General features: G+C 36.6%; 1 protein-coding gene across 4 annotated transcripts in view; it reads right to left on the bottom strand.

Annotated features, from left to right (window-relative positions):
- The window catches only part of SESTD1 (SEC14 and spectrin domain containing 1), a 129,060-nt gene that overhangs the window by 74,593 nt on the left and 31,612 nt on the right, over positions 1 to 22,855 (bottom strand). For 2 of the 4 annotated variants that reach the window (XM_010602795.2, XM_010602796.3), the window contains exons 2-3: positions 6,729 to 6,808; positions 3,845 to 3,953 (exon numbers count right to left, since the gene is read on the bottom strand). In XM_010602795.2, coding sequence (XP_010601097.1) covers positions 3,845 to 3,953; positions 6,729 to 6,783 — 164 coding nt within the window. In that variant the 5' untranslated portion in view covers positions 6,784 to 6,808. Of the gene's footprint in view, positions 1 to 3,844; positions 3,954 to 6,728; positions 6,809 to 17,881; positions 20,574 to 22,855 lie in introns of those variants that run through there. The other 2 variants (XM_023542800.2, XM_003406191.4) reach the window with 2 other exon arrangements.

The raw sequence follows: 22,855 nt of genomic DNA, 5'->3' as shown, positions 1-22,855 counted from the left end.
GGGGACGGGGGGGGGGGGGAGTGGGAAAGTGGGGATGTGAATTACCATCGCCTTTTGGGGCGTTTTTTTGGGGGATCGGCCTTGTATCATTATTAACACATATGAAAACACTTCTGATTTAAAATTTTGAAATATGTAATAAAAATGATTTGAGAGGAATACCTATTTGTGAGGTTTTGATTAGTGGTAAGCTCAGCATTTACTTTCTTATGAAAAGATATGCAGACTAATTTGTATTTCTTGTCTTTACCTCCTTACGGGAATCTTATATTTGGTTATGCTTTCTGAATCATGGAATCATAATTTCCATTCCTGTTATTTCTGTCTCAAATTTACAGCAATAGCTGGGAAAACAAAAGACAAACTCCATTAGCCTCTCCTAAAATTTAACATTCATGATGGCTCAAATTACCATTCTGTTATTCTGTTTTAAAACCGATGACTTACCTTTATTAAAAAAAAAAAAAAAAAGGAACAGTAATGGTTAGGCTGGAACTCCATGTAGAACTAGGCACGAGTTAATGGAACATAAAGTCAGTATTCAGGTCAGGCTACAGTTAAGCTAACCCTTCCCTTCTCAGCCTCTGTACTCAAGAGTCTGAAACAAAGGGGCCAAGAAATGCCCCATTCTCATTCTACTTAAATAGGTATACATCATTCCTTACATATACCTAGTGACTCCTCAGTCATTAAAAATAAGCATTTTTATAGGTAAGAAACTGAAGAGTCTTTTTTTTTTTTTACATAAATTTTTAAAAGTTATTGTTATATTCAAAACATTAACACTTTCACTGCAAAAAGACTACTTTTGGAGCTTTCCTGGTGGGAAGAAGTCACATTAGCCAGTTACACTTCTGAGTTGTCTGGAGATGCTCACAGCTAAGAGGAATTGTAACAGCAGGAGGCTGAGAAACACAAGCAAGTTACACAGAAATGCAGGAATACTAGAAATGAAAAAACATTTCTAACATACTAAGCCTGACCTGATAGGGTAAACTTAAGAACAGTTCTGGGATTAGATAAATGCATAAAAACGGAAGAAGGCAAATAAAGCACAATGTTAACTGTAGACTCTAAGTGGTGGGTATATGGGTATTTACTGTTCAATTCTTTCAACTTTTCTGTATATTTGAAAATTTTCATAAATGTTGGGGGGGGATAATTTAAAAGCAGTTCTGAATAGTGGAAAGATTGGTTCTCAAGATTACACCGAATAAACTACTCTCCAGAGTTGTGCTAAACAGCTCAAAAAAAGACACTCTAGCTCTGTAATGCAATGGCAAGTACTGATATAAAGCTCGCAGCCAGGTTTTTAAACATCAGGGTTATAGGACATTGATAGAAGAAATCCAATTCAGAGTTTTCACAAATATGTGGGAGAGCAAAACTTTAGCAAAACCATTATGAAAGATAAACAAATCACCCAAGTATCTATTTAGCCTTGCTAGAATAAGTCCTTTCATCTCACTTCCATTTATGTCTTCTCTAGAGCTGGCAGGTATGTGGATGTATGCAGAGGCTGAATTACAGTGTAGCTAGCATGCATGTGAAATTACAATGCAGTAGCATCATACGTAAATACTTATGAGCAAGAGAGAATTTAAACAGTGCATGCTATTTTGCCCTTCATTCTACTTACTGGCTTGCCATCCCAGAGTCAACATGAGACAGGAGGCATGAATCTGCTGGTTCCTTAACCTGCCTCAGTTACCCAGTGCCTCTTTCAATGTGAGTATCCTGCTGATCTGAGTGTCATTCTAATACATAAAAATACACATTTTCTTAAAACAAATGTAATCACAGAAAGTGAAAAAAACTACGTCTCCCAGAACTCAGCCTCAATGACACATTCCAATGCTGGAGGAAAATTCAGCATGTTCCTGGAAAGATAGCATTTAAGTCTCTAATCCTCTTTAGGCATTTGTGATTTTTGCATTTCATTCTAACTTCAGAACCTTATTTCACATAAGATACACGTGGACTGTTAATTTGTACTGTAATTTGTTAATTTGAAGTATGGCAAAGCTCTGGACTTGTGCCAGGAATTGTAGATTCTAGTCTCAGTTCTACTACTAACTAGCTATTTGACCCTGGCAAGTAACTCTAACTTCTGACCTCAATTCCCTGAGCTACAAAATAAGACAGTTGGTTCAGATTGGTCATTAAGTTTCTCGATATGTTTAACAATCTATAAATCCATGAATACTTGTTCCAAAATTTGTTAGCCACAAGTCTGGCTAGTATCGGTTACCTAAAAAGCAGCTTGTTATCTACCGTATTTTTACACAAATAACGTGAGCCTTCAACGCTGGTTTGCCAACCATGCCCTCCCCATATGAAGCATTTTTTAAGTGCACTATACTAATTTTTTACAGCCAAAAAAAAAAAAAAAAATGGCATAGGAGTGCTTGTGAAAACACCTCACGGGGGGAGGGCGCAGTTGGCAAACAAACACAGAGGGCTGACATTAGTTGAGTAAAATACGGCAATGGTAAATAACACAGATCAACAATCAGCAGCTCGCAGGATTAAACAAGGTCATTTAATATTAATACATGGACTCTGAGATCCGATAATTTGCCTCTATAGAAAGTGAAAAAATAAGCTTTACTTTATGATCTCTATCTTTCCAATATTGAAAATATAATCAGCAATAAAATCATTAGATCACAGTAATAAAGTAGTTTTGATTAAAATCAGTTGTTTTAAAATATCTTTACCTTGTATTCTGCAAGGTGATTTAAATAAAATAAGTTTCTGTTAATAAACTGCAGGTAAAGGAAAAGGATACAAAGAACTGCTCTAACTAAAATGTTTAAAATGCACTATCTGGAGCTTAAGGGCATTCTTACAAGAATCAGTTTTGCTTTTTCTACCTCTATATTTTACAAGGAAACCCTGGTGGAGTAGTGGTTAAGTGCTACGGCTGCTAACCAAAGGGTTGGCAGTTTGAATCCACCAGGCGCTCCTTGGAAACTCTGTGGGGTGGTTCTATACATATGAGTCGGAATCGACTCAACAGCACTGGGTTTGGCTTTTTGGTTTTCATATTTTACAAACACACAAAAATTCTGCCCTCTTTCCCATGCTTTACTGCAGTGGTTTGCAAATCTGGCTCTATATTAGAATTATTTGGAAAGCTTAAACATTTTGGAAAAATTCTAATGAGCAGGCCTCCAAGAACAACTAGATCAGGATGTCTAGGGGTAGATGCCCAGACATCAGAATTTTGAAAAAGGTCTCCAGATGACTGTAATGGTCTGTCAGGCTTGAGCTCCCAAATGGCACTTAAGGAGAGGAAGCTGAGGGGCTTTTTTTGTTTTTGTTGTTGCCGAAGTGATGAGTAGACCTGACTAAACAGGAAAGCTTAAGTTTTATCTTCACCCAAGAAACGTGAAAATTAAAATTTTAAGGATCTTTGGGTTAAAATGTAATTTTTTTAAATAAAAATATATTTTTTAAAACTCCTAGTAGCTTCCAGTCTATATTAGAATCTGTAGATATATTTATACTTATACAGTGAAATAAGTTACATAAATAAAAGCTTTCTACTGAAGTAACATCACAGACTTTTCTAAAGTTGCATGGTATACAGATGCTTCATCTTTTTTTCCTGAAAAGTTGAGAGTATGAGCATTTTAAAAATTGTATCATATTAAGTGCATCAAGACAGCATAAACTATTTTATCTGCTGTGGTATTGGTATTAATTCTAATGCCTTTAATTTTAAATTCACTGCTAATAAAAGCAGGTAAGGTAGCTTTATCGCTTTAACAGTAGAAAGAATCATTAGTAAATGAATGAAAACATATCGAAATTTAAGAAAAGACACCTTTAGAGTCACCTTGGAATGCTGAGTAGATAGTCTAAGGTGACACTCAGTTCATCCATATTTGTCTGTTCCAGGCATAATGGGATTGTCAGAATGAGGCCACTTCGTCTGTCCTTTCCTCCTATTAAAGAAAAAAGAAGTAAATTTAAAATGCCACAGACATTAAAGCATCTATGAATAATACATATCTGTATCCAATGTTACTTAAGCAATTACAGATTTAAAACATCAGTAAAAAAGAACAGCTATGTATTTTATATATTATTAATGTTTATAGTAGCATAAGACAGTCACAGAAAATTTAGAAAAAATAAAAGGATAAAATATAGCTGCGAATTCTTCACCCAAACACAGCAATTGTAATTTTGTTTAATTTCCTTTCATTTAGTCTGATGCTTAATGCAATCAATTCATCAAATACCTGTTGTGTGCCCAGTACAATAAGCACTTACAGGTAAAATAAAACAAATGGTTTTACTGCAGGTTAAGGAATTTCCAATCATCTACCAAGTAAGAAAAGCTAAGCTGTAAGTCATAAGAAATAGTGAGTTTATTTGCTAAACTGTGTTGTACAGAACATATTATAAAGTATTATAAAAAGAATTTAGAAAATCATAAGAACTGTGATAAATATGAAAGTTCCACAGAAAAATTAAGACTTAAAAAAAAATGAGTAGAATTTGTATTAAGCAAGTCAAAGGAGGCATTCTGTGATGAAGAATGATCTGAGTAACTTGGAAAGGTCAGATAAGCTTGTTTTGTTCGGGAGTCAATGCTCTGCCACATGGAGAAGATTGTATGGTAATGGGTATTGAAGCCTGAAAGCCAGGTAACAGAACACTTACATTTCATATACGTTCAAGGCCCCTTCGATCTGCCATAAGCATTAAAAACTTAACTAATACTTTGGTGCACAAATGGCTTCTTTGTAAGGTCCCTATATACTTGACTTCCAGATGGAAGCCCATCTTCTGACCCAACTGACATTTACAGCAATCTCAGAAGCTTAAAAACCAGCAAATACTGAACGGAATGATTCTATACAATTTCCAGGAAGCTCTCATTAAAAACTGAAAGGTGACAAGTGTGTGCGGGGTGGTGGGTGGGGGAGGAAGAACTCCTATCAATGAAAAAACGTGAATGCAATTCATGAAGTTATCTTCTGCCTCCTATTAGGTTAACCATTTAATTGTTGATATCCAACCAATGTGTTTAGCCTCAAAATGGTAATTTCATATGGTTCAACTTAATAATCAATAGTGACTTCAATTGCGTTTGGTTTTTGTTTAGAATACAGGTTTTATGTTTTTTTTAAATGGCTCACACAAGTGGTCTTCAAACAGTACCCCCTGAATGATTTAGTTGGTATGAAAAAACTTTCTATTAAAAAATTTTTTAATTACTGGCTTAAATAATCAATGGTCAAGAGAGGAAGTCAAGAGGGGTGGGCTAAGAGTTGTTTCATTTACTCTTCAAAATGTCTAAGTTTTAGCTATGCATAAACCAAATCCACATAAAGGTTCATACCTGGACTGCAGACTTTGGCCCTCTGTAGGACTGTCTTCAGAGAATGAGTTTAACATTCAGGACTACATTTAATTTCATTCCCTCAGCTTTTGCTAAGGGACAATAAAATAATCACCAGTGCAAAATTGAAAGGGGTAGAAGCCAAGAGGAAAAAAAAACTTTCAAGATAGGTATGGCCAACAAGTAAAATGCTGCATAGATAAGTGCTGTAGGACTCAAAAATGTCACTGATAAAAATGATGAAAGAATAACAATATCCACTATACCAATGGTATGGGAAAACTGGCATTTTCAGGGAGAAAGGTAAACTGAAAAAATCTTAGAGGGCAATGTGACAAAACCCAACCAATTTAAATGCACATTCTCTTTAATGACTTCCCCTAACAGGAATCTATACTGGTGAACTTGTACACAATGCACAAAGCTATAGACAAGAATGTTTACTACAGCACCATTCCCACTAGAAAACAACGGGAAAATTTAAGTGTCTATTGATAAGGGAAGAAGCAAAAAAAATTAAGAATTATTAAATAAGGAAATGATATTAGTGGAATTTAATTTCTTATTTTATCCTTTACAGCTTATACCATGTCCATTTACAGACAGAAATATTTTTCAAAAATGACATTAGTAGCGTAAATATTAAAACAATTCTGATAAGACTCAGAATCAGAAAAAAACAGATAAGCTTATGAGTAACACTAGTTAGGTGAGGCAGTACCTATTCTCAAGCAAGTGCAGATTCATTCAATGATCCAAGATTCCAGAAAATTCTACACCCAATGTACCATACCACTGCTCTCACACTAGCAAAATATTTCACTGATTCTCCTTGACTCTTCGTAGCTGATACAGTCTTTAGATTAATAACTGAAGCTAAATTCAAGCCTGTGTAATCAATTTCAAACAGTGATAAGTGAGAGCAATGGATACTTTTTATAGCTCCTTCAGCATAGTGAAACTTTCTCATAGGGCAATGCAAGAAAAAAACTAGGAGACAGGTTATCATAAAACCTAACTACATTTCAGAAACAAGTATTCAGATGTCAGTTAGCAATTATTCTTGTCCTGTATTAATTATTGCACTGTTATATAAAAAACAAAACATCATAACATCTACCTTGTGTTATCACTTTAATCAAATTACAGGACAGAATAAAAACTGCCCTGCCAAGTGCCAACAGTGACTGTTATTAGTTTGTACAACTATCCATGAAAGTTAAAAAATGTCTCAGAAATACCTTTTAAACAAAACCTTCATAGGAAAAAAAAACAAATGCATTTCTGTCAAACTTATCAAAGAAGAAAAATTAAAACAAAATTATGTACATAAGAAACACTTCCAATTTTAAGGAAAACAAAAACATACCTGAAAGAAAGGCTAGTTTTTTCTTCAGAATGGGTAATATTACTGAGGCCTCCATTTCACTCCAATAAACTTCCTCACTTCTGAAAACACAGAAAGTTAAATGTCAACTGTAAGATAACAATTACTGTATTCTACAAAATACACACTTAACCCAGGGTTTCTCAACCTTGGAACTACTGACATTTTGAGCAGAAGTAGGAAGCTGGGCTGTGCACTGTAGTATGTTCGGCAGCACTCCTGGCTTCTACCCACTAGTATCAGCACCCTGACCCCTTGTGACAACCAAAATGTCTCCAGGTATTGCCAACTGTCCTGTGGTTGGCAAAATTCCTCCCAGTTGAGAACCAGTGGAATAACTGAAATGTTTTTCGAGCAACACTCTTAGGCTAGAACAGTGCCTGGTACATGACTTAATATATTATTTGTTTAATTAAGGAATAAATGAATGAATGAATCTTCTCTCAATTGCCTGCTTATTAATTCCATATGTCTGGTTCTTTCAGTTCCCTATTAAATGGTGTTCTCCGATTTCTCACATTTTTGCTCTACCATAACACATGTTAATACGTTTATCCTCATGTTTACCTCAATCTGCTTCCTACTACAGTGTTTCAGTTTTTGCTCCTACTGTTAAAACTGTCTCCATTTCTCCACATTTTAGTTTTAAATTCTTTAGAGAAAAATCTGACTATCCCAGTTCATTGTTTTGTACCAAGCCATAACTCACTGTTCTTGGTTCAGTTTTTCAGAGTCCACTCAGCCACAGTCAAGGGCAATGGGTAAACACAAAAAAAAGACTATACAGCAAGAGCTAAGGGCGAAGTAGTTTCCCCTAAAAGGCAGGCATTACAAAAATTGGCCAGCCCAGTATACTACCGAAATAAGATTTAAAGAAAAACAGGACTTTTAAAAACAAAACAAAGATTCAATCATACTATCCTCCCATACGTATTTTCAGGAGCCCTGGTGGCACAGTGGTTAAAGCACTCAGCTGCTAACCAAAAGGTTGGCAGTCTGAGCCCACCAGCTGCTGAGCAGGAGAAAGGTGTGGCAGTCTGCTTCCATAAAGATTACAGCCTTGGAAACGCTATTAGGCAGTTCTACTCTGTCCTATAGTGGTCACTACAAATCGTAATCAACTTGACAGCACTGGGTTTGGTTTTTATAATTAATTTCATGTCTGAAAGAGCACCCTCCATCACATTTTATCCTCTCCTTCCCTGGTGGTGCAGTGGTTAAGAGCCACGGCTGCTAACCAAAACATTGGTAGTTTGAATCCACCAGCTGTTCCCTGGACACCCTATGGGGCACTTGGAAACCCTATGGGGCACTCTGTCCTATTGGGTCACTATGAGTCGGCATCAACTCGATGCCAATGGGTTTGTTTTGGTCCCATCTCACATCCATGCATCATCACAACATAGTGACAGTTCCTTGGGAAAGTTCCTAAATGAAACTGTATTTAGTGCCAGCATATTCTCTTGAAAGCTATTTTCCAGCAGAGCAGAAAATGTGACTCTTTATAGGAATATGTATCACTTATTCTGCAAACTTCTACTGTGAACCTACCCCATTTCAGCGATTGTGCTACCAAGCTAGAGTTGAAAACTCAAGTCATAACCCTGACTGATTTAAAAAAAAAGATCTTAAAAAAAAAAAGCCCAAATATTAAAGAAGAAAAATACAGTTTTAATATTTGTCAGATAATGGCTAATTAAGCAAAGCTAATTAAACAAGTTTATTATTTTACAGCTTTTGTGTATTAAAAGACCACTATTTGCACTGTTTACGAAGAAAACAAGCTGTCAAACAATATGATCTATTCTTTTCAAGTTTTATTTCTTGGATATTTGCATTTTTGTTCTATGTTACTCAGGCTAACAGACAAGTAGTAGGAATCAGGAGGAAAAAACTCATGCTTTACATCTTTAATCTGAAAACAGTACTGTTTCATGTTTCCAGATCACTTACCCTAGGGTTTCTAACATTATCACAACCACCTGAATGCAGCACTTTGAAGGGCAACCATAGGACTCCCATGTGCATACTTTTCTCTCAGAGCAACTCCTCCCAGCATCCTTCTACCGGGATAGCCTCCCACAGACTCCAGCAGCTATACAAGTTGCCGGGTGCTGGAAAGGCAGGTTGGTGATGGTGGTGGATGGACATCAACGGGTGCTATCACGGTCAGCCACTAGAGGGCAGCAGAGGATGCGTTCAGCAGCAGGAAAAGAGAACTGCTGGTCTTTTAATCAAGACTGGGCAAATTACACTTCATAAGAGATTGTAATTGATGATATGAGTGGGTGCACTGGAACTCCTCTCTCAATAAGTATAAATCAACAGTTTATTTGGGAAATTCAGTTAGGTTCTGCAACGCACATTTTTTTAACCCCCAGTGAAAACACATCAGGATAGTCCAAGGCTAACTAAATTATCTCTAAAAAGCCAACATCATGTAGACACGTAACGGCAGTCAACAAAATCAGAATGTAGGCTCCTAGGCCTTGTATTTCCAGAAGAAATATTGTAACTGTCCTTAAGTTCTGGTTAAAAATACTTTCAACTGTTGTCAGTGAAATAACCAATTTGAGCAAACACATAGGTCCTCACTATTAACCTTACTGGGTTCATCACTTCATATATCCATATGTAACAGTAAGCAGAAATAAGTAAACATTACTCAATTTTAGGATAATACATCAGTGAAGCAGATCACCAGTTGAAAATCTACCTAATTTTTGTGTCATTGCATATACCCATGTATGATTATTAATCTGGTTTTACAATATTGACAGCTCTAAATTAAAGAATAACAATCCTTTTAGATAGATTTAAAATGAAAATGACAAAAGAGTGGCTAACTTTGACCACAACGCAGATATACTTAAAAGTGTAATTCCTCTAAATAAAACTGAAACCTCAATACCGCCATGTAATACCGTTTTACAGTATGGACCAGGGCCTGGTTTATTCAATGAAGGAGAAAGGCAGGAGAAAGATTTTGAGATTTCGAGTTTTCTATGAAAATATCCATAACGTACCTTGAAGGACAAGAATTCTATTTTAAGGAGGATTAAGGACACTAACAGCATTTAATACTGTATTTAAATTTCAAAAATCCCCATTAAATTAAAAACTCTATTCAAAAACTATAATATGAGCAAGTATCCCTAGACTGGAGCCCTGGTGGCAGTGATTAAGAGCTCAGGCTGCTAATCAAAAGGTCGGCAGTTTGAATCCACCAGATGCTCCTTGGAAGCCCTATGGGGCAGTGCTACTCTGTTCTATAGGGTCGCTATGAGTCGAAATCGACTCAACAGTAAAGGGTTTGGGTTTTTTTTTTGTTGTTTATCCCTAGACCAGCCCTGCCTTTTTCTGCACAAGCCACTGGCATTGATATGTACAAAGTCAGCAGCAGAGTGAAGTCAGTTCCCTAAGCGTTTCCCCACCCCTCTAGCTATTTGCTACCAAGCCCTTAAAAAAAAAAAAAAAAAAACCCTTTGCTGTTGAGTCAATTCCGACTCATAGCAACACTGCCCCATAGAGTTTCCAAGGAGTCCTTGGTGGATTCTAACTGCCAACCTTTTGGTTAGCAGCCGTAGCACCTAACCACCACACCACCAGGGTTACCAAGCCCTTAGCGGCTACAAATCCTCATTTTTTTAGGTATAGCTTCAAAAATCCCTTAACTACATGAATTTTTCAAATCTTCAGCTCTTGTCCGTGTTAGTGTATTGCTAAATCCTCAGTTGTTTGGATGCCTCTTCACCAATACTGGGGTCAAACCCAGTGCCATCGAGTCGATTCTGACTCATAGCGACCCTATAGGACAGAGCAGAACTGCCCCCATAGAGTTTCCAAGGAGCACCTGGCGGATTCGAACTGCCGACCCTTGGTTAGCAGCTGTAGCACTTAACCACTACGCCACCAGGGTTTCCATAATACTGGGGTAGTGATAGGAAAAAAGAACACTCACAGGGCATTCAAGGTTGAGTAAAGACATTCCTGGCATTCCCAGGTGTAGAGCATCCCATGGCAGAGCCTCCTTATCTACTGCCAGAGCTCTTTGAGATGAGCCCTCTACCTTCAGGTCTTGTGCTGAGCTCCAGAAACCTAAACCACACACTTTCTTCTCCAGAGCAGGCATGTATCCACCTAGCTCACCTGGCTGGGTAGGTCTCCCTCCATCACCAAAAGAGGAGGGTCCAGCCACAATAACTTCCATCATCTAATTTCTAGATCCCAACCCCTCTTCTCCTGCTGTAGGTGTCTCCTGCCCGTCTCTTCAACTCAGAATTTCTTTGGGGCCATCACCAAACCTTCTGTCTCAACCTTCACCTTAGAAAGAAATATTCTTCCTCTATCCTCAGCAAAAACATGCATTCCTTTCACTGAGCTGAGCTTCCACTAAATCCAATATTCCAGATATATAAGATTCTACTGGATTTTAACAGATTCACATGTATTACAGAGTCCCAAATTCCAAATTGACCCATAACCCACCCAACCATTGCCATTGAGTCAACTCTGACTCACAGCGACTGTACAGGACTGAGTAGAGCTGCTCCACAGGGTTTCCAAGGAGTGGCTGGTGGATTTGAACCCCTGACCTTTTGGTTAGCAGCCAGGCTCTTAACCACTGCACCACCAAGGCTCCAAATAATTGACATACAAATTAATTCTTAGCATCCAATTGTTTATATGTTGGATACCACATATATACAGAAGAATACCAACCTTCGAATGAAATAAGACAAACTGAGTAACAAACTGAGATTTTGGCACTACTCAGTTTTGTTTTGTTTTTGTTGTTGTCTATATAGTATAAATATTTGGTATGTACCAAATACCACACTGGTAAAAAGTAAAAAATAGTTTAAAAAATATTTTTAAAGTTTTAAGTTAACTGAAAGATGGAAAAGGTCCAAAAAATGGGAACTATTATATTACCAAGGCAGAAAGAATAAGTGGAACATGTGAAAGAATAACTTTCCATGAGACTAAAAGTTCTATTTAAAAGAAGATAATGTCATTTACGCATTGTTTAACAGTAATTTTATCCTATTTTAAACCCATTGCCATTGAGTCGATCCTGACTCATAGCAACCCCATAAGACAGAGTAGAACTGCCCCATAGAGTTTCCAAGGAGTGCCTGGCGGATTCGAACTGCCGACCCTTTGGTCAGCAGCCATAGCACTTAACCACTACTGAGGGTTAAATGAGCTAATGCATGCATAGTGTTTAGTGTGCTTCCAAGATGGTAGGCACTCAGTAAATGCCATCTGTTATTACTAGCTAAATTTTCCCTCCTCTACTAATTACTAGTTTACTATCACTGACTCTCCACAGAGGTCACAGCCAAAATATTCTCACTAAGGCCTTCCTGGCCCAACAGACTAAAATGGTCACGACCTTATTACAAATAATAACACTTAACATATACTGGCACTATTTATGTTCCAAAAATATTTTATTTCATCCTCAGAACAACCACATACAATTCTACTAATATCCTCATTTTTCTGATAAGAAAACCAAGGCACCTTAATCTGCCCAAGTCAAACAGAAAACAACGGATTTAGAAATCACAGACTTGGAGCCTTAGAGTTCATCTATATACCTTTTCATTTTCCAGATAAGGAAGCTGAGATTTGGAGCTATTGATTCACCCTCCTAAGTTCTCATAGCAAGTGAGTAACAACAAAATCCAGGCTTCTAAAACCCTGTCCAGCGCTTTACTCCACCATGTTGCCACATAATAAAATCAAAATTAAAAATACATGAATAATAGCAGAGAACCATTATCTTATACATGTCAATCATTTTGAAAAATAGTGAGCATGTCCACATAAAAACTTGTATGTGAATGCTCACAGCAGTATTATGCATAACAGCCAAAAAGTGGAAACAACACAACCTAAATGTCCATCAACTGCTGAAGGGATAAACAAAATGTGGTATATCCATACAATGGAATATTATTCAGCAATAAAAAGGAATCAAGTACAGATACAAGCTAAAACATGGACGAGCCTTAAATACATTACACTAAGTGAAAGAGGCCAGTCACACAAGACCATATATTATATGATTCCACTTATATGAAATGTCCAGAACAAGTAAATCCATAGAGACAAAGTAGATTAGTGGCTGTCTAAGGCTGGGGTGGCTATGAGGAGTGACTGCTAATGGGCATGAGGTTTCTGTTTTGGGTGACAGAAATGTTGTAACAACCAGACTGCAGTGATGGTTGTACAATTCCATAAATATACTAGAAATCACTGAACTGTGCATCTAAATTGGATGAATTTTATGATATGTAAAATCTACCCCAATAAAGCTGTCAAAAAATAATAAAATAAATAACAGAATTGCCAGTTTTATAAATCAGAAAAATCTGGAAGAAAATGATGTGCATTTTAGGCATCAAAAAAACAAAATCTAAAAATACGTAACCAATATGTTCCAAAAGTCTGTAAAAATGAATTGCATATGCTGAGCAATTTATTCCCCTTACTTCCCCAATAATTAGAACACACTGGTATGAAAGAACTTCAGCTACAAAGTCAAAGCAATATTTGTCAAGACTGTACACTCTGGATGGGATAAAGCATTAAGAAAGTAGACTACGTGGAGGGAACAAAGGACAGCATAAGCAATAGTGTTAATATCACTTTCATGTGCCCAGACTGTCCAAACTTTACATTGGTTGAAATAAACTGGTACTAACCCAATAGCTTTTTATTATAAAAATTATAAATAAAGGTCCTATCCCTTACAGTATCTCAGAGTTTTTCTACCAACACACATAAAGACATCCAAGAGTTGATTAAAGGTTAAACGTTTATTCCTTTCAACGGTATTATATGTTTAAATGCCAATCAAGCTTGCTTTTGAGAAATGTATAAAATGTGCCTTTGAATGAAAAAACACTAGGATCGTTCTGTATTCCCTAGAATTAGATATTGAGAGTATCGTTGAATGCATAATATTTTGACACATCACCTACACTAAAAGGAGGGAGCTTAATTATCTATTTTCTTATACTTCCAAATAAAAATTACGAAAATAATAATGACATTACCGAGCATGTGCTATGGGCACTATTTAAAACACTTTCCATGTACCACTTCATTTATAACTTAACAATCCTATGAAGTTAGAACTATTATTCCCACCATTTAACAGCTGAAGAAGCCAAGGTTTAAGTGAGATGAAGAGAGGTTAACCGGTCCGAGTAGATAAGCTGGCATTTAACCTAAGGTTGTCTGAGTCTCCACGGCCCTTCGCTTATGTCCCAAGTATACTACCTCTGATGTGCTAGGTTGATTAATGTAATAGCTTTATTGTAATACAAATAGTAAAGGTCTTTACTGTTGTTTGTTAGTTCATGAAGTCAATTCCAACTAAGGGGCAACCCCAAACCATTTGTGCCACCTAGGAACCTTGTAAGGAGTTAAGCACTTGGCTGCTAACCAAAAGGGTAGTAGTTCAAACCCACCAGCCACTCCATGGGAGAAAGATGAGACACTGCGCTTTCATAAAGAATTACAGCCTCGCACCCTGCTCAAAACTGAAGCCACTCCCAAAGTCCACCTTTCAGCCAATATTAGGGAAAAAAAAAAAAAAAAAACATTAGACAAGCCTATAAAACAAACAATAACACACGTAAGGAACGAACGTCCTTCTTAATTCAATCAAGTATACAAGCCCAAATGGGCAACACCTGCCCAAAATCAACAAGAGGAAGGCAGGAAGGGACAGGAAAACTGGGCGAATGGACACAGAGAACCCAGGGTGGAAAGGGAAAGGGGAAGAGAGGTGACACAATGCGGGGATTATAATCAGTGTCACAAAACAACTTGCGCACACATTTTTGAGTGGGAAACTAATTTGCGCTGTAAATTTTCACCTAAAGCACAATAAAACTAAAAAAAAGAAGAAAGCCTTATGTACACACACAAAAGAAAAAGATTTAGGGCCTTGGAAACCCTATGGGGCAGTTCTACTTTGTCCTAAAGGATTGCTAGGAGTCGGAATCGACTTAATGGCAATGAGTGTGGGTTTTTTGTTTGTTTTGTTTTAGGGACCTTGGAAAGGTCCTTAAAAAGAATTGTTTTTTAAAGATAGGATATTAAGGTCATTTTTTTAAATAGTCCTTTAACTTTTACTGGCATATACTTTAATATCTATAAATAAAATGATGCCTGGAATTTGCTTTAATAATGGGGAGGTGATATACATGAAATAGAACTCATCACCTGTTGGTAACTATTGAAAGTGGATGATGGGAGTGGTTCATTTTAATCTCCTCTCTGCCTTTGTATATGTTTGAAAATGTCCATGATAAAATTTAAAAAGAATAAATCGGTAAATATATCAATACTGTAAAAGACAGCTATAATCCTTTAAAAAAAAAAGTTTGTAGACTTAGCAATATTTTATTTCAAAATCTCAAGACAAGGCAGGTAACAGATTATACATTCTCTTAAAATATTCTCACATTCACTTTCACACTCTAAAGTGAGAAAGATCTGATTATTTGCTTCCGATTTAAGCCTGCGGAGGAGGGAGGGGACCGATTCTCATAAATGAAATAGCCAGAAGATAAGTAAGGAGCAGGCAAGCAGGCAGAATCCCAGCTTCTGCCTCTTTGTTGGCACTGGAGAATTTTGTTGCCGGTCTCCTTAGGCCTTTCTGACTTTGTGACTGCAGTCATTTTCTCAGCTGTCTCTCTCTCAATCTATCACTATCACCATATTATACTTTTTGCTCAGTGATTAAATTACTAGGAAAAACAAAAGTTTATGTACACAATATACATTCACTGTGATGTGTGAACAGCAGTGGCTGGTCAAACAACCAAGAAGATCTTTAGGTGACGAAGCAATAACTGTCGTATTATCTGACCCAGAAAAGAAACAGATTTCAAAGTGCTGAAGAGAAATTGAGCCCAACACATATTAATACTTATCTGCATGTCCCAAATTAAATAACAATTTATTTTGCCTATACAGTCAAAGGAGCCCTGGTGGTACAGTGGTTAAGCACTCAGCTACTAATCAAAAGGCCGGTGGTTCAAACCCAGCAGCTGCTCTGCAGGAGAAAGATATGGCAGTCTGCTTCTTCTGTCAAGATTACAGCCTTGGAAATCTTATGGGGCAGCTCTATTCTGTCCTATAGCGTCGTTTGTTAGAGTCGGAATCGACTTAACAGCAATAGGTTTTGGATAGAGTCAATAAGCCAACAAAGTTATTTCTGATGTCTAAGGTCAGTGTTGGCTCAGTCATTTGAATGTGTATATTTGTTTGCCTAGGACAACTCCTGGCACATGACCAAAGCATGATAAATATCCACTGAATAGACTCCCTTCTTATGACACTGCCAACTTTCTCATTTAAGTGCCACTGGGCAGAATAATTAACTAGCAAGAGAAAAAGTAAGGAAAAAACAAGCTTAGATCATTTCAAACTTAACAAAGCACTATGAATAGAGTATGTAGTTGCTGTGCACAGAATATTAAATTACATAGTTTAGGGACCTTTACTAAAACATCCTGGGACCTGCCCATTAGGGTCATGAATGAAAAGATGGACTTTATAAAGCTTTCTTTATACTGAGCCAACTGAACTTTTGCCTTTTAGAAATGGCTTATTTGACTTTTCCACCTCTACAGTCTGAGTTTTCATTATCTGTATTTGAACACATGAAAAAAGTCACTAGTTAACATGAACATTTTCAATTTTCTGAAACTATATCCTAACTTTTATTACAACTTTCACCATCACTCTCTTCTCCATTCCCCATCACCTTCTCACTTCATAAGTATTTTCCAGCTCCTGGTTCTTTCTTCTTGCAATATTTAGATGGCTTCTGACTCTGCCACCCACCTTTCACTGGGCAGATTACCTGATTTGTGGAATCTACAAAAAGAACTCCAGAGGAAACTTTGGGACTCCTCAGGCTGCTAGGCAATTCGTATTAATATATATACACACACGTGTGTGTGTATATATATACACATTTATACATACCTGGATAATAAAAAATAAAGTCTTTTGCAGCAAGTATTTCTAATAAATTTATAATACCCATTTTTGCCACAAATTACTATTATATAAGGGAGACAGTAGCACAGCTATTAGAACAAATACTATATTTTATAGGAATATACAACACATGTAATAAGTTTTAAAGGAGAAACTAAATATTGTTTACAAAGAGTGCTTTAAGTTTAAAAGGGATTTCTCTAAGTGGTCAGTGCTTCCAGTACAAAGCATACTAGTCAAGTAGGTGGCACAAAAGCAGCACTTGCTGTTTTTAATGACTTAATACACTGCATGTGGAGCCTTTTAACCCATTAAATCCTCCTTTTTAACTTAAGCTCACACACATCGGCTTCAATGCTTAAAATTAAAGGGTACCAAAACCAAGACAACCACCCTTCCTAACCCCCTTCCCTAGGATCCCTCCACCTCCCAGGAATCTACCTTGGCATCTATGCACCACTGAGGTAGTAACTCAATTATAGCCCCCAGGCCCTCACACTACAGAAGTATAGGGTCATTTCATGTTTTGCCAGGCAGCCTCTGTAAAAGGACAGACATCAAACATCGGGTGTGTGTGAGTGTTAAGGATAGAGAAGCACCTCAACACTGTTCCCGGCCTGCTTTATCACACCTGTTACCTCAACTGTACATCTTTTGGGGCTATACTTCCGTTTTAACAGATATCTACATGTATAATGGGAGCTGGGAGGCATTCCATTTTAGGGTTTGTGAAGGCAGTGGTAGAAAATAAAGATGTTGCAATGATTTTGCCTTAAGATACAGAACTATGGTTGGAATAGGGCCTAGCCTTGCTGAAGGAAAACGATACAGTCCCAAGGACGCATTCTGCATCAGGGAAGCACACAGGCCTCATCTTGAATGCTAACTCCAGTCCACTGGTAGTATACACTGAAAGTGTGATGGGCTATGAGTGATGCCTACTTGGGGCTCAGTAGGGAAAAAAATTACCAATTGAAATAAAGTTTCAGAATCTACACCTCAGCTTTTCAAAAACTAAACAGACTGAAAACAACAAATAAAACCACACAAATCCCACACCTTCAATACAACTATAGAACGAACTACTGATTTCAAATTACCTGTAAGCAGAAAACATAAACTCTATTTCCAAAGGGATTTTTTTCTCAAGCTTCTTTCCTAATCCATTAGAGAGAGCGCAGGTGGATCGATGGGAAGAAACACTGCACAGAAAAAAGAAGAGAACAGACCACATAAGACAGAGCTAAAATCACTCACAGAAAGAGAAAGCTGACCCTAAGTTTGAACATACTAAAGAAGATCAGTAGAAGACTAGAGGAAAGGGACTCAAAAGTGCACACAGGACTCAAGGAGGCAGCTGTGGAAAGGCAATGCTTCAAGGGAGAAGAGAGTAAAAGCAAGGAAAATATATTTACTGGAAATTAGATGGTGACAGAAAAAGAAACTAAGAGGGAAATTTAAGATCCTGTAAAAACAGAAAATATAAATTAAAAAATTGAGAGACATACAATTTTTTCCTCCACAAGGGAGAAAAGAGCCATCCAGCAAAGAAACAATATTTTTCAACACTGAAAGAAGAGGATAATCTTTAAAAAAGTAATCCTATAAAACCCCCAAAACATTAGCCCTGCTCTCAGAAATGCAGAAAGCACAGTTTTCTACATAAATCTACTATAAAAATGAAATCAGAACAATTAAGCTGATGAAATGTATCCTCAAAAAAAAAAAACTAAAAGCAGAAGAAAACATTAATAAACATCCTAAACTGAATTATGTATCTTTAAACAAGCGTTTAGGAATATGAAAAATACTTTGGATCCAAAATATAAAACCTAAGACTAAAATGGACAAAAGAAAAAAAGAAGAGATAACCAAACTCAGGAAAGAAGTAGAAGAGAAAGATAAAACCACATCAGAATTAAAGACTACAAGGTGCTCAAGAACAGATTCAAATAAAAACCTAATGAAAAGACATTGAAGAAAAATGGAAAAGAACCAAGGAATGAAAATGAGATAAAGAAGTACAAAGAGTCAGAGACAGAGTTGTAGAAATGAAAAACAGGGAAAGATATAATCATGTATTACTGGGTCACTCAATGGCAATGGGTTTTGGTTTGGTGGAATCCTTAAAGAAAAACAAAACACTGAAATAAAACTAACACCTAAACTATAATCCAAGAAAACTTTTCATCAATAAAAGACCCGATTCTACATATTTAATGGATCTACAGGTAGCAGGGCAACTGACCTGCAACAAGCAACTCTAACATATATCTCAGTAAAATCATTTTACTTTAAAAAGAAAAGAGTCTCTCAGGAACTCCAAGTAAAAGGATCAAATATCCTACATGATTAAGAGAATTAAGAAGTCTGACACTAGGCTTCTCAAAAACAACATATAAAGCAAGGCCACACTGTAAACGAGGAAAGCAAGTTTGAACCATGTATTTTCTTTCCAGCCAAGCTGTCCTAGTATCAAGGCTACAGAAAAACAAACATAAGTATGCAAGAACTCAGAGAAAACTGTGCAAAGTGTCACATTTAGCATACCTTTCAGTACAGTTCTGACTTTTGGAACCATGTTCATATTTCACATACTCAAAAATAAGAAAGTCAACAAAGATGAGAGGAAAAAATTTCTAAAATGGAAATCAAACAGAAACCAATGTCTCTAACAGTACGTCAAATGACTAGCCTAACTACAGTCAAGGGCAGGGGAGGAGGGGAGAACTAACCCACGTAATTTTGGACACAGTAGTTTTAACTACATACTCTCTGGCTATAAACAAACAAACAAAAAAAGAACTATAATACTGAACACCAATAAATGAGTCTGCTTTTTACCGTACAGATTAGCAATTCTGAATTACTTTCAGTGTATTCCAGGACTGAGCAAATAAATAAACATACTGCGGAGAATTGAGCCAGGTTTCTGTCAAAGAAGGGAGTTGTGCATACGGAAAGGGGGAAGGGGAATAGAAGGAATCCTGTAATGTTGGTTGCAAAAGGAGAAAAATCAGTATGTATTCATAGTTTTTAATACACACAGACAGACACAGAGGGGTGTGTGTGTGTCCTAGCTCTGTCCACTGTCAACTGAGAGGGCCTAAAAGACATGACCTCTCAGTAGCAATGAGCATCTTGATTTCTAAGTATCATTCACACTAAAAAGAATCAAGGCTCCTTGGAAAAAAATGGCAGATTCCAAAGCTGGGTAGGGAAGGTACAAGATGACTCTGGAACATCCTGTTGCCAGAACATAAGGAAGTGCTTAAACATTTATGAGCACATGTCAAAAGGACATTATGAGCACATGTCAAAGGCACTCCCGTTGGCCAAATCTAAACAATTTGAAAATATGATACTAATGGTATCATTATACATATGCTATCATTACAAACACAGCATACAGAAGAAAGCCAACTAATAAATGCAAAAGAAATGATAACATTTTTAAAAATCCTAATTTTGCATCCACCACAGTAATAACTGATTCAGGTAAGAATCATTATTTTATGTTAAAACTAGTGAACAAAAATTTTATGAAAAACAGAATATTTACATACTTTCAAAGTATTTCCCCCACAAGATACTTATTAAGCTACAAAAGGAAAAAAACAATTTTACAATAGGGAAACCTGGGAGATACCACCTTAACCAAATAATGGAATGAAACAGCATGGGCCTCCCGATATGATACAGGGAGGATGTTATCACTTGCGTAGTATCCCTGCCAAAAACGCATAATCCAAATCTAATCATGAGGAAACATCAGACAAACCCAAACTGAGAAATATTTTTACAAAATAATTGACCTGTATTCTTCAAAAGGAGCCCTGGTGGCACAGTAGTTAAGAGCCTGGCTGCTAACCAAAAGGTCAGCAGTTCAAATCCACCAGCCACTGCTTAGAAACCCAATGGGGCCGTTCTACTCTGTCCTATAGGGTCGCTATGAGTCGGAATCAACTCGATCGTAACAGGTTTGATTCTTCAAAAATGTCATCTCATGATGCACAAAGAAAAACTGAGGAAGTTTTCCAGATCAAAGGAGGCTGAAGAGGAATGACAACTAAATGTAACACGTGATCCTGCACTGGACCCTACACTGGGGTGGGGCGGTGGGGGAGCTTTTATTTTACATTCAAGGACATTATTAGGACAATAAGCAAAATTCAAACAAAGTTTATAGATTATAGTATTATACCAATGTTAATATCCCGGTTTTGATCATTGTACTATAGGAACATGTCTTTGTTTTTTAGGATATACACGCTGATGTATTTAGGGGAAAAATGTCTGCAAATTACCTCAAAATGGTTCAGGAGAAAAAAACTGATTTACTGCTTAACGAAAAGCAAATGTAGTTAAAAAAATTTTTTTTTAAGGAATCTGGGCTGAAGAGCATATGGGGCATTTTGTATTTTTTTTTATAAGTCTGAAATTATTTCAAAATAAAACATTTTAAAGTAAAATTACAGTAGTACCTAATAATAAACCTTTCTGTTATTTCCATATGTATGTGTACCCACACACATAATATTATAAAAATTAAAGACAAAAACCTAAGAGAAACTTTCAAATCGTTGGTGTTATGCACCCTTTACATATAAATAGCCACCCAACCTGCTGACTCTATCCTGTTCTTCAACAGATTATATACCCTGTGAATGATTTTCTGACTCCAGGCTCTTCCCATTCAATTCACCTTTCATATTCTTGCAAAACTGACCACTTTGTTCCTCTACTTTAAAATCTTGAATTCTCCATGGTCAACTCTTTCACAAGACTTAGAGGTTTTTCCAGATCATGTCCCTGCCTATCTCTCCATCTCATCTCTTCCTTCTCATTAGCAAGAAACCAGGTGTGGTCTCTGAATTTCTAATGCTGTTTGATTGTACCTAGGCATATGCTGCTATCTCTGCTGAAATAACCTTATCTCCAATCCCTACTCATTCCTCAAACCCTATCTTAGCATAACCTTTTCTGTGAAACGTTCCCTGATTCAACATTCAATGTGAAGATAAGATAAACCAGGGGCAAAAAAAAAAAAAAAAAAAAAACTAAACTAAACCCTTGCCATCAAGTTGATTCAGACTGATAGTGACCCCACAGGACAGAGCAGAATTGCCCCACAGAGTTTCCAAGGAGCGCCTGGTGGATTCGAACTGCCGACATTTAGGTTAGCAGCTCTAGCACTTAACCACTACGCAACCAGGGTTTCCAAGTAAGGTAAGTGCTAACATTTTATCTTCCTCTATCATTTTTACACTTATCACACAGCATATCTATCCTCCATTCTAATGTGAGTTCACTGATAGTAGGGACCATATTATATTTATCTCCTGAATTACTAAGAATATAAAAAAAAAAAAATTTTTTTTTTAAGAATATAAGAGGTCCTCAAATCGTGTTAATTAGCGTAAGTAATAACACAAACACACACACACACAAAATGAGCATATAGTACAAGTAGAAAATATGAAGAAAGCTCCAATAGAGATTTCAAAAAGTTAAAGCTCGAAAATGAAAAAATAATTTTAAGACTAATAAACATTTTCACAGGGTGATATGTGCTGCTGTTTGTCATTTAACATAAGTTAAAACAAGCCCTAGGTTTAATTTTCTTGTATTCATCTTTGAAAAACACATCTGATAGCTTTTCAATTTTTATTTTTTATAATTTGACGATTAAGAACATCAAAATTTTTTGTTCACTGGCTTTCAAATCATGAACTGGGAGTAAAATTTATATAAATGAAATAATATAAAACTAAAAATAGTTTTGGTTCATATTTAATTACAAGAATCACCTTTTTGGTCAACATGCTTTTAAAACAGTAATTCCAGATTTAAACTCAACTCTATAAAAAAATCTAATCACTGCTTAATCTTATTTTCTTGGTCAAAAACTAATAAATCCATTATATAATCTATCAGGAAGAAATTAAAAAAAAAATTACAGATGTTACACTTGCTGTCTTTTGTGTGTATGTGTGTGGAGTTCCAGTGGTGCAGTGGTTAAGAGCTTGGTTGCTAACCAAAAGGTTAAAGCAGTTTGAATCTACCAGGCACTC

The sequence above is a fragment of the Loxodonta africana genome, chromosome 6 (genome assembly GCF_030014295.1).
Source record: "Loxodonta africana isolate mLoxAfr1 chromosome 6, mLoxAfr1.hap2, whole genome shotgun sequence".
NCBI lineage: Eukaryota > Metazoa > Chordata > Mammalia > Proboscidea > Elephantidae > Loxodonta > Loxodonta africana.
The sequence above is the reverse complement of the archived record's forward strand: the minus strand, read 5'-3'. Positions and strand labels throughout refer to the sequence as shown.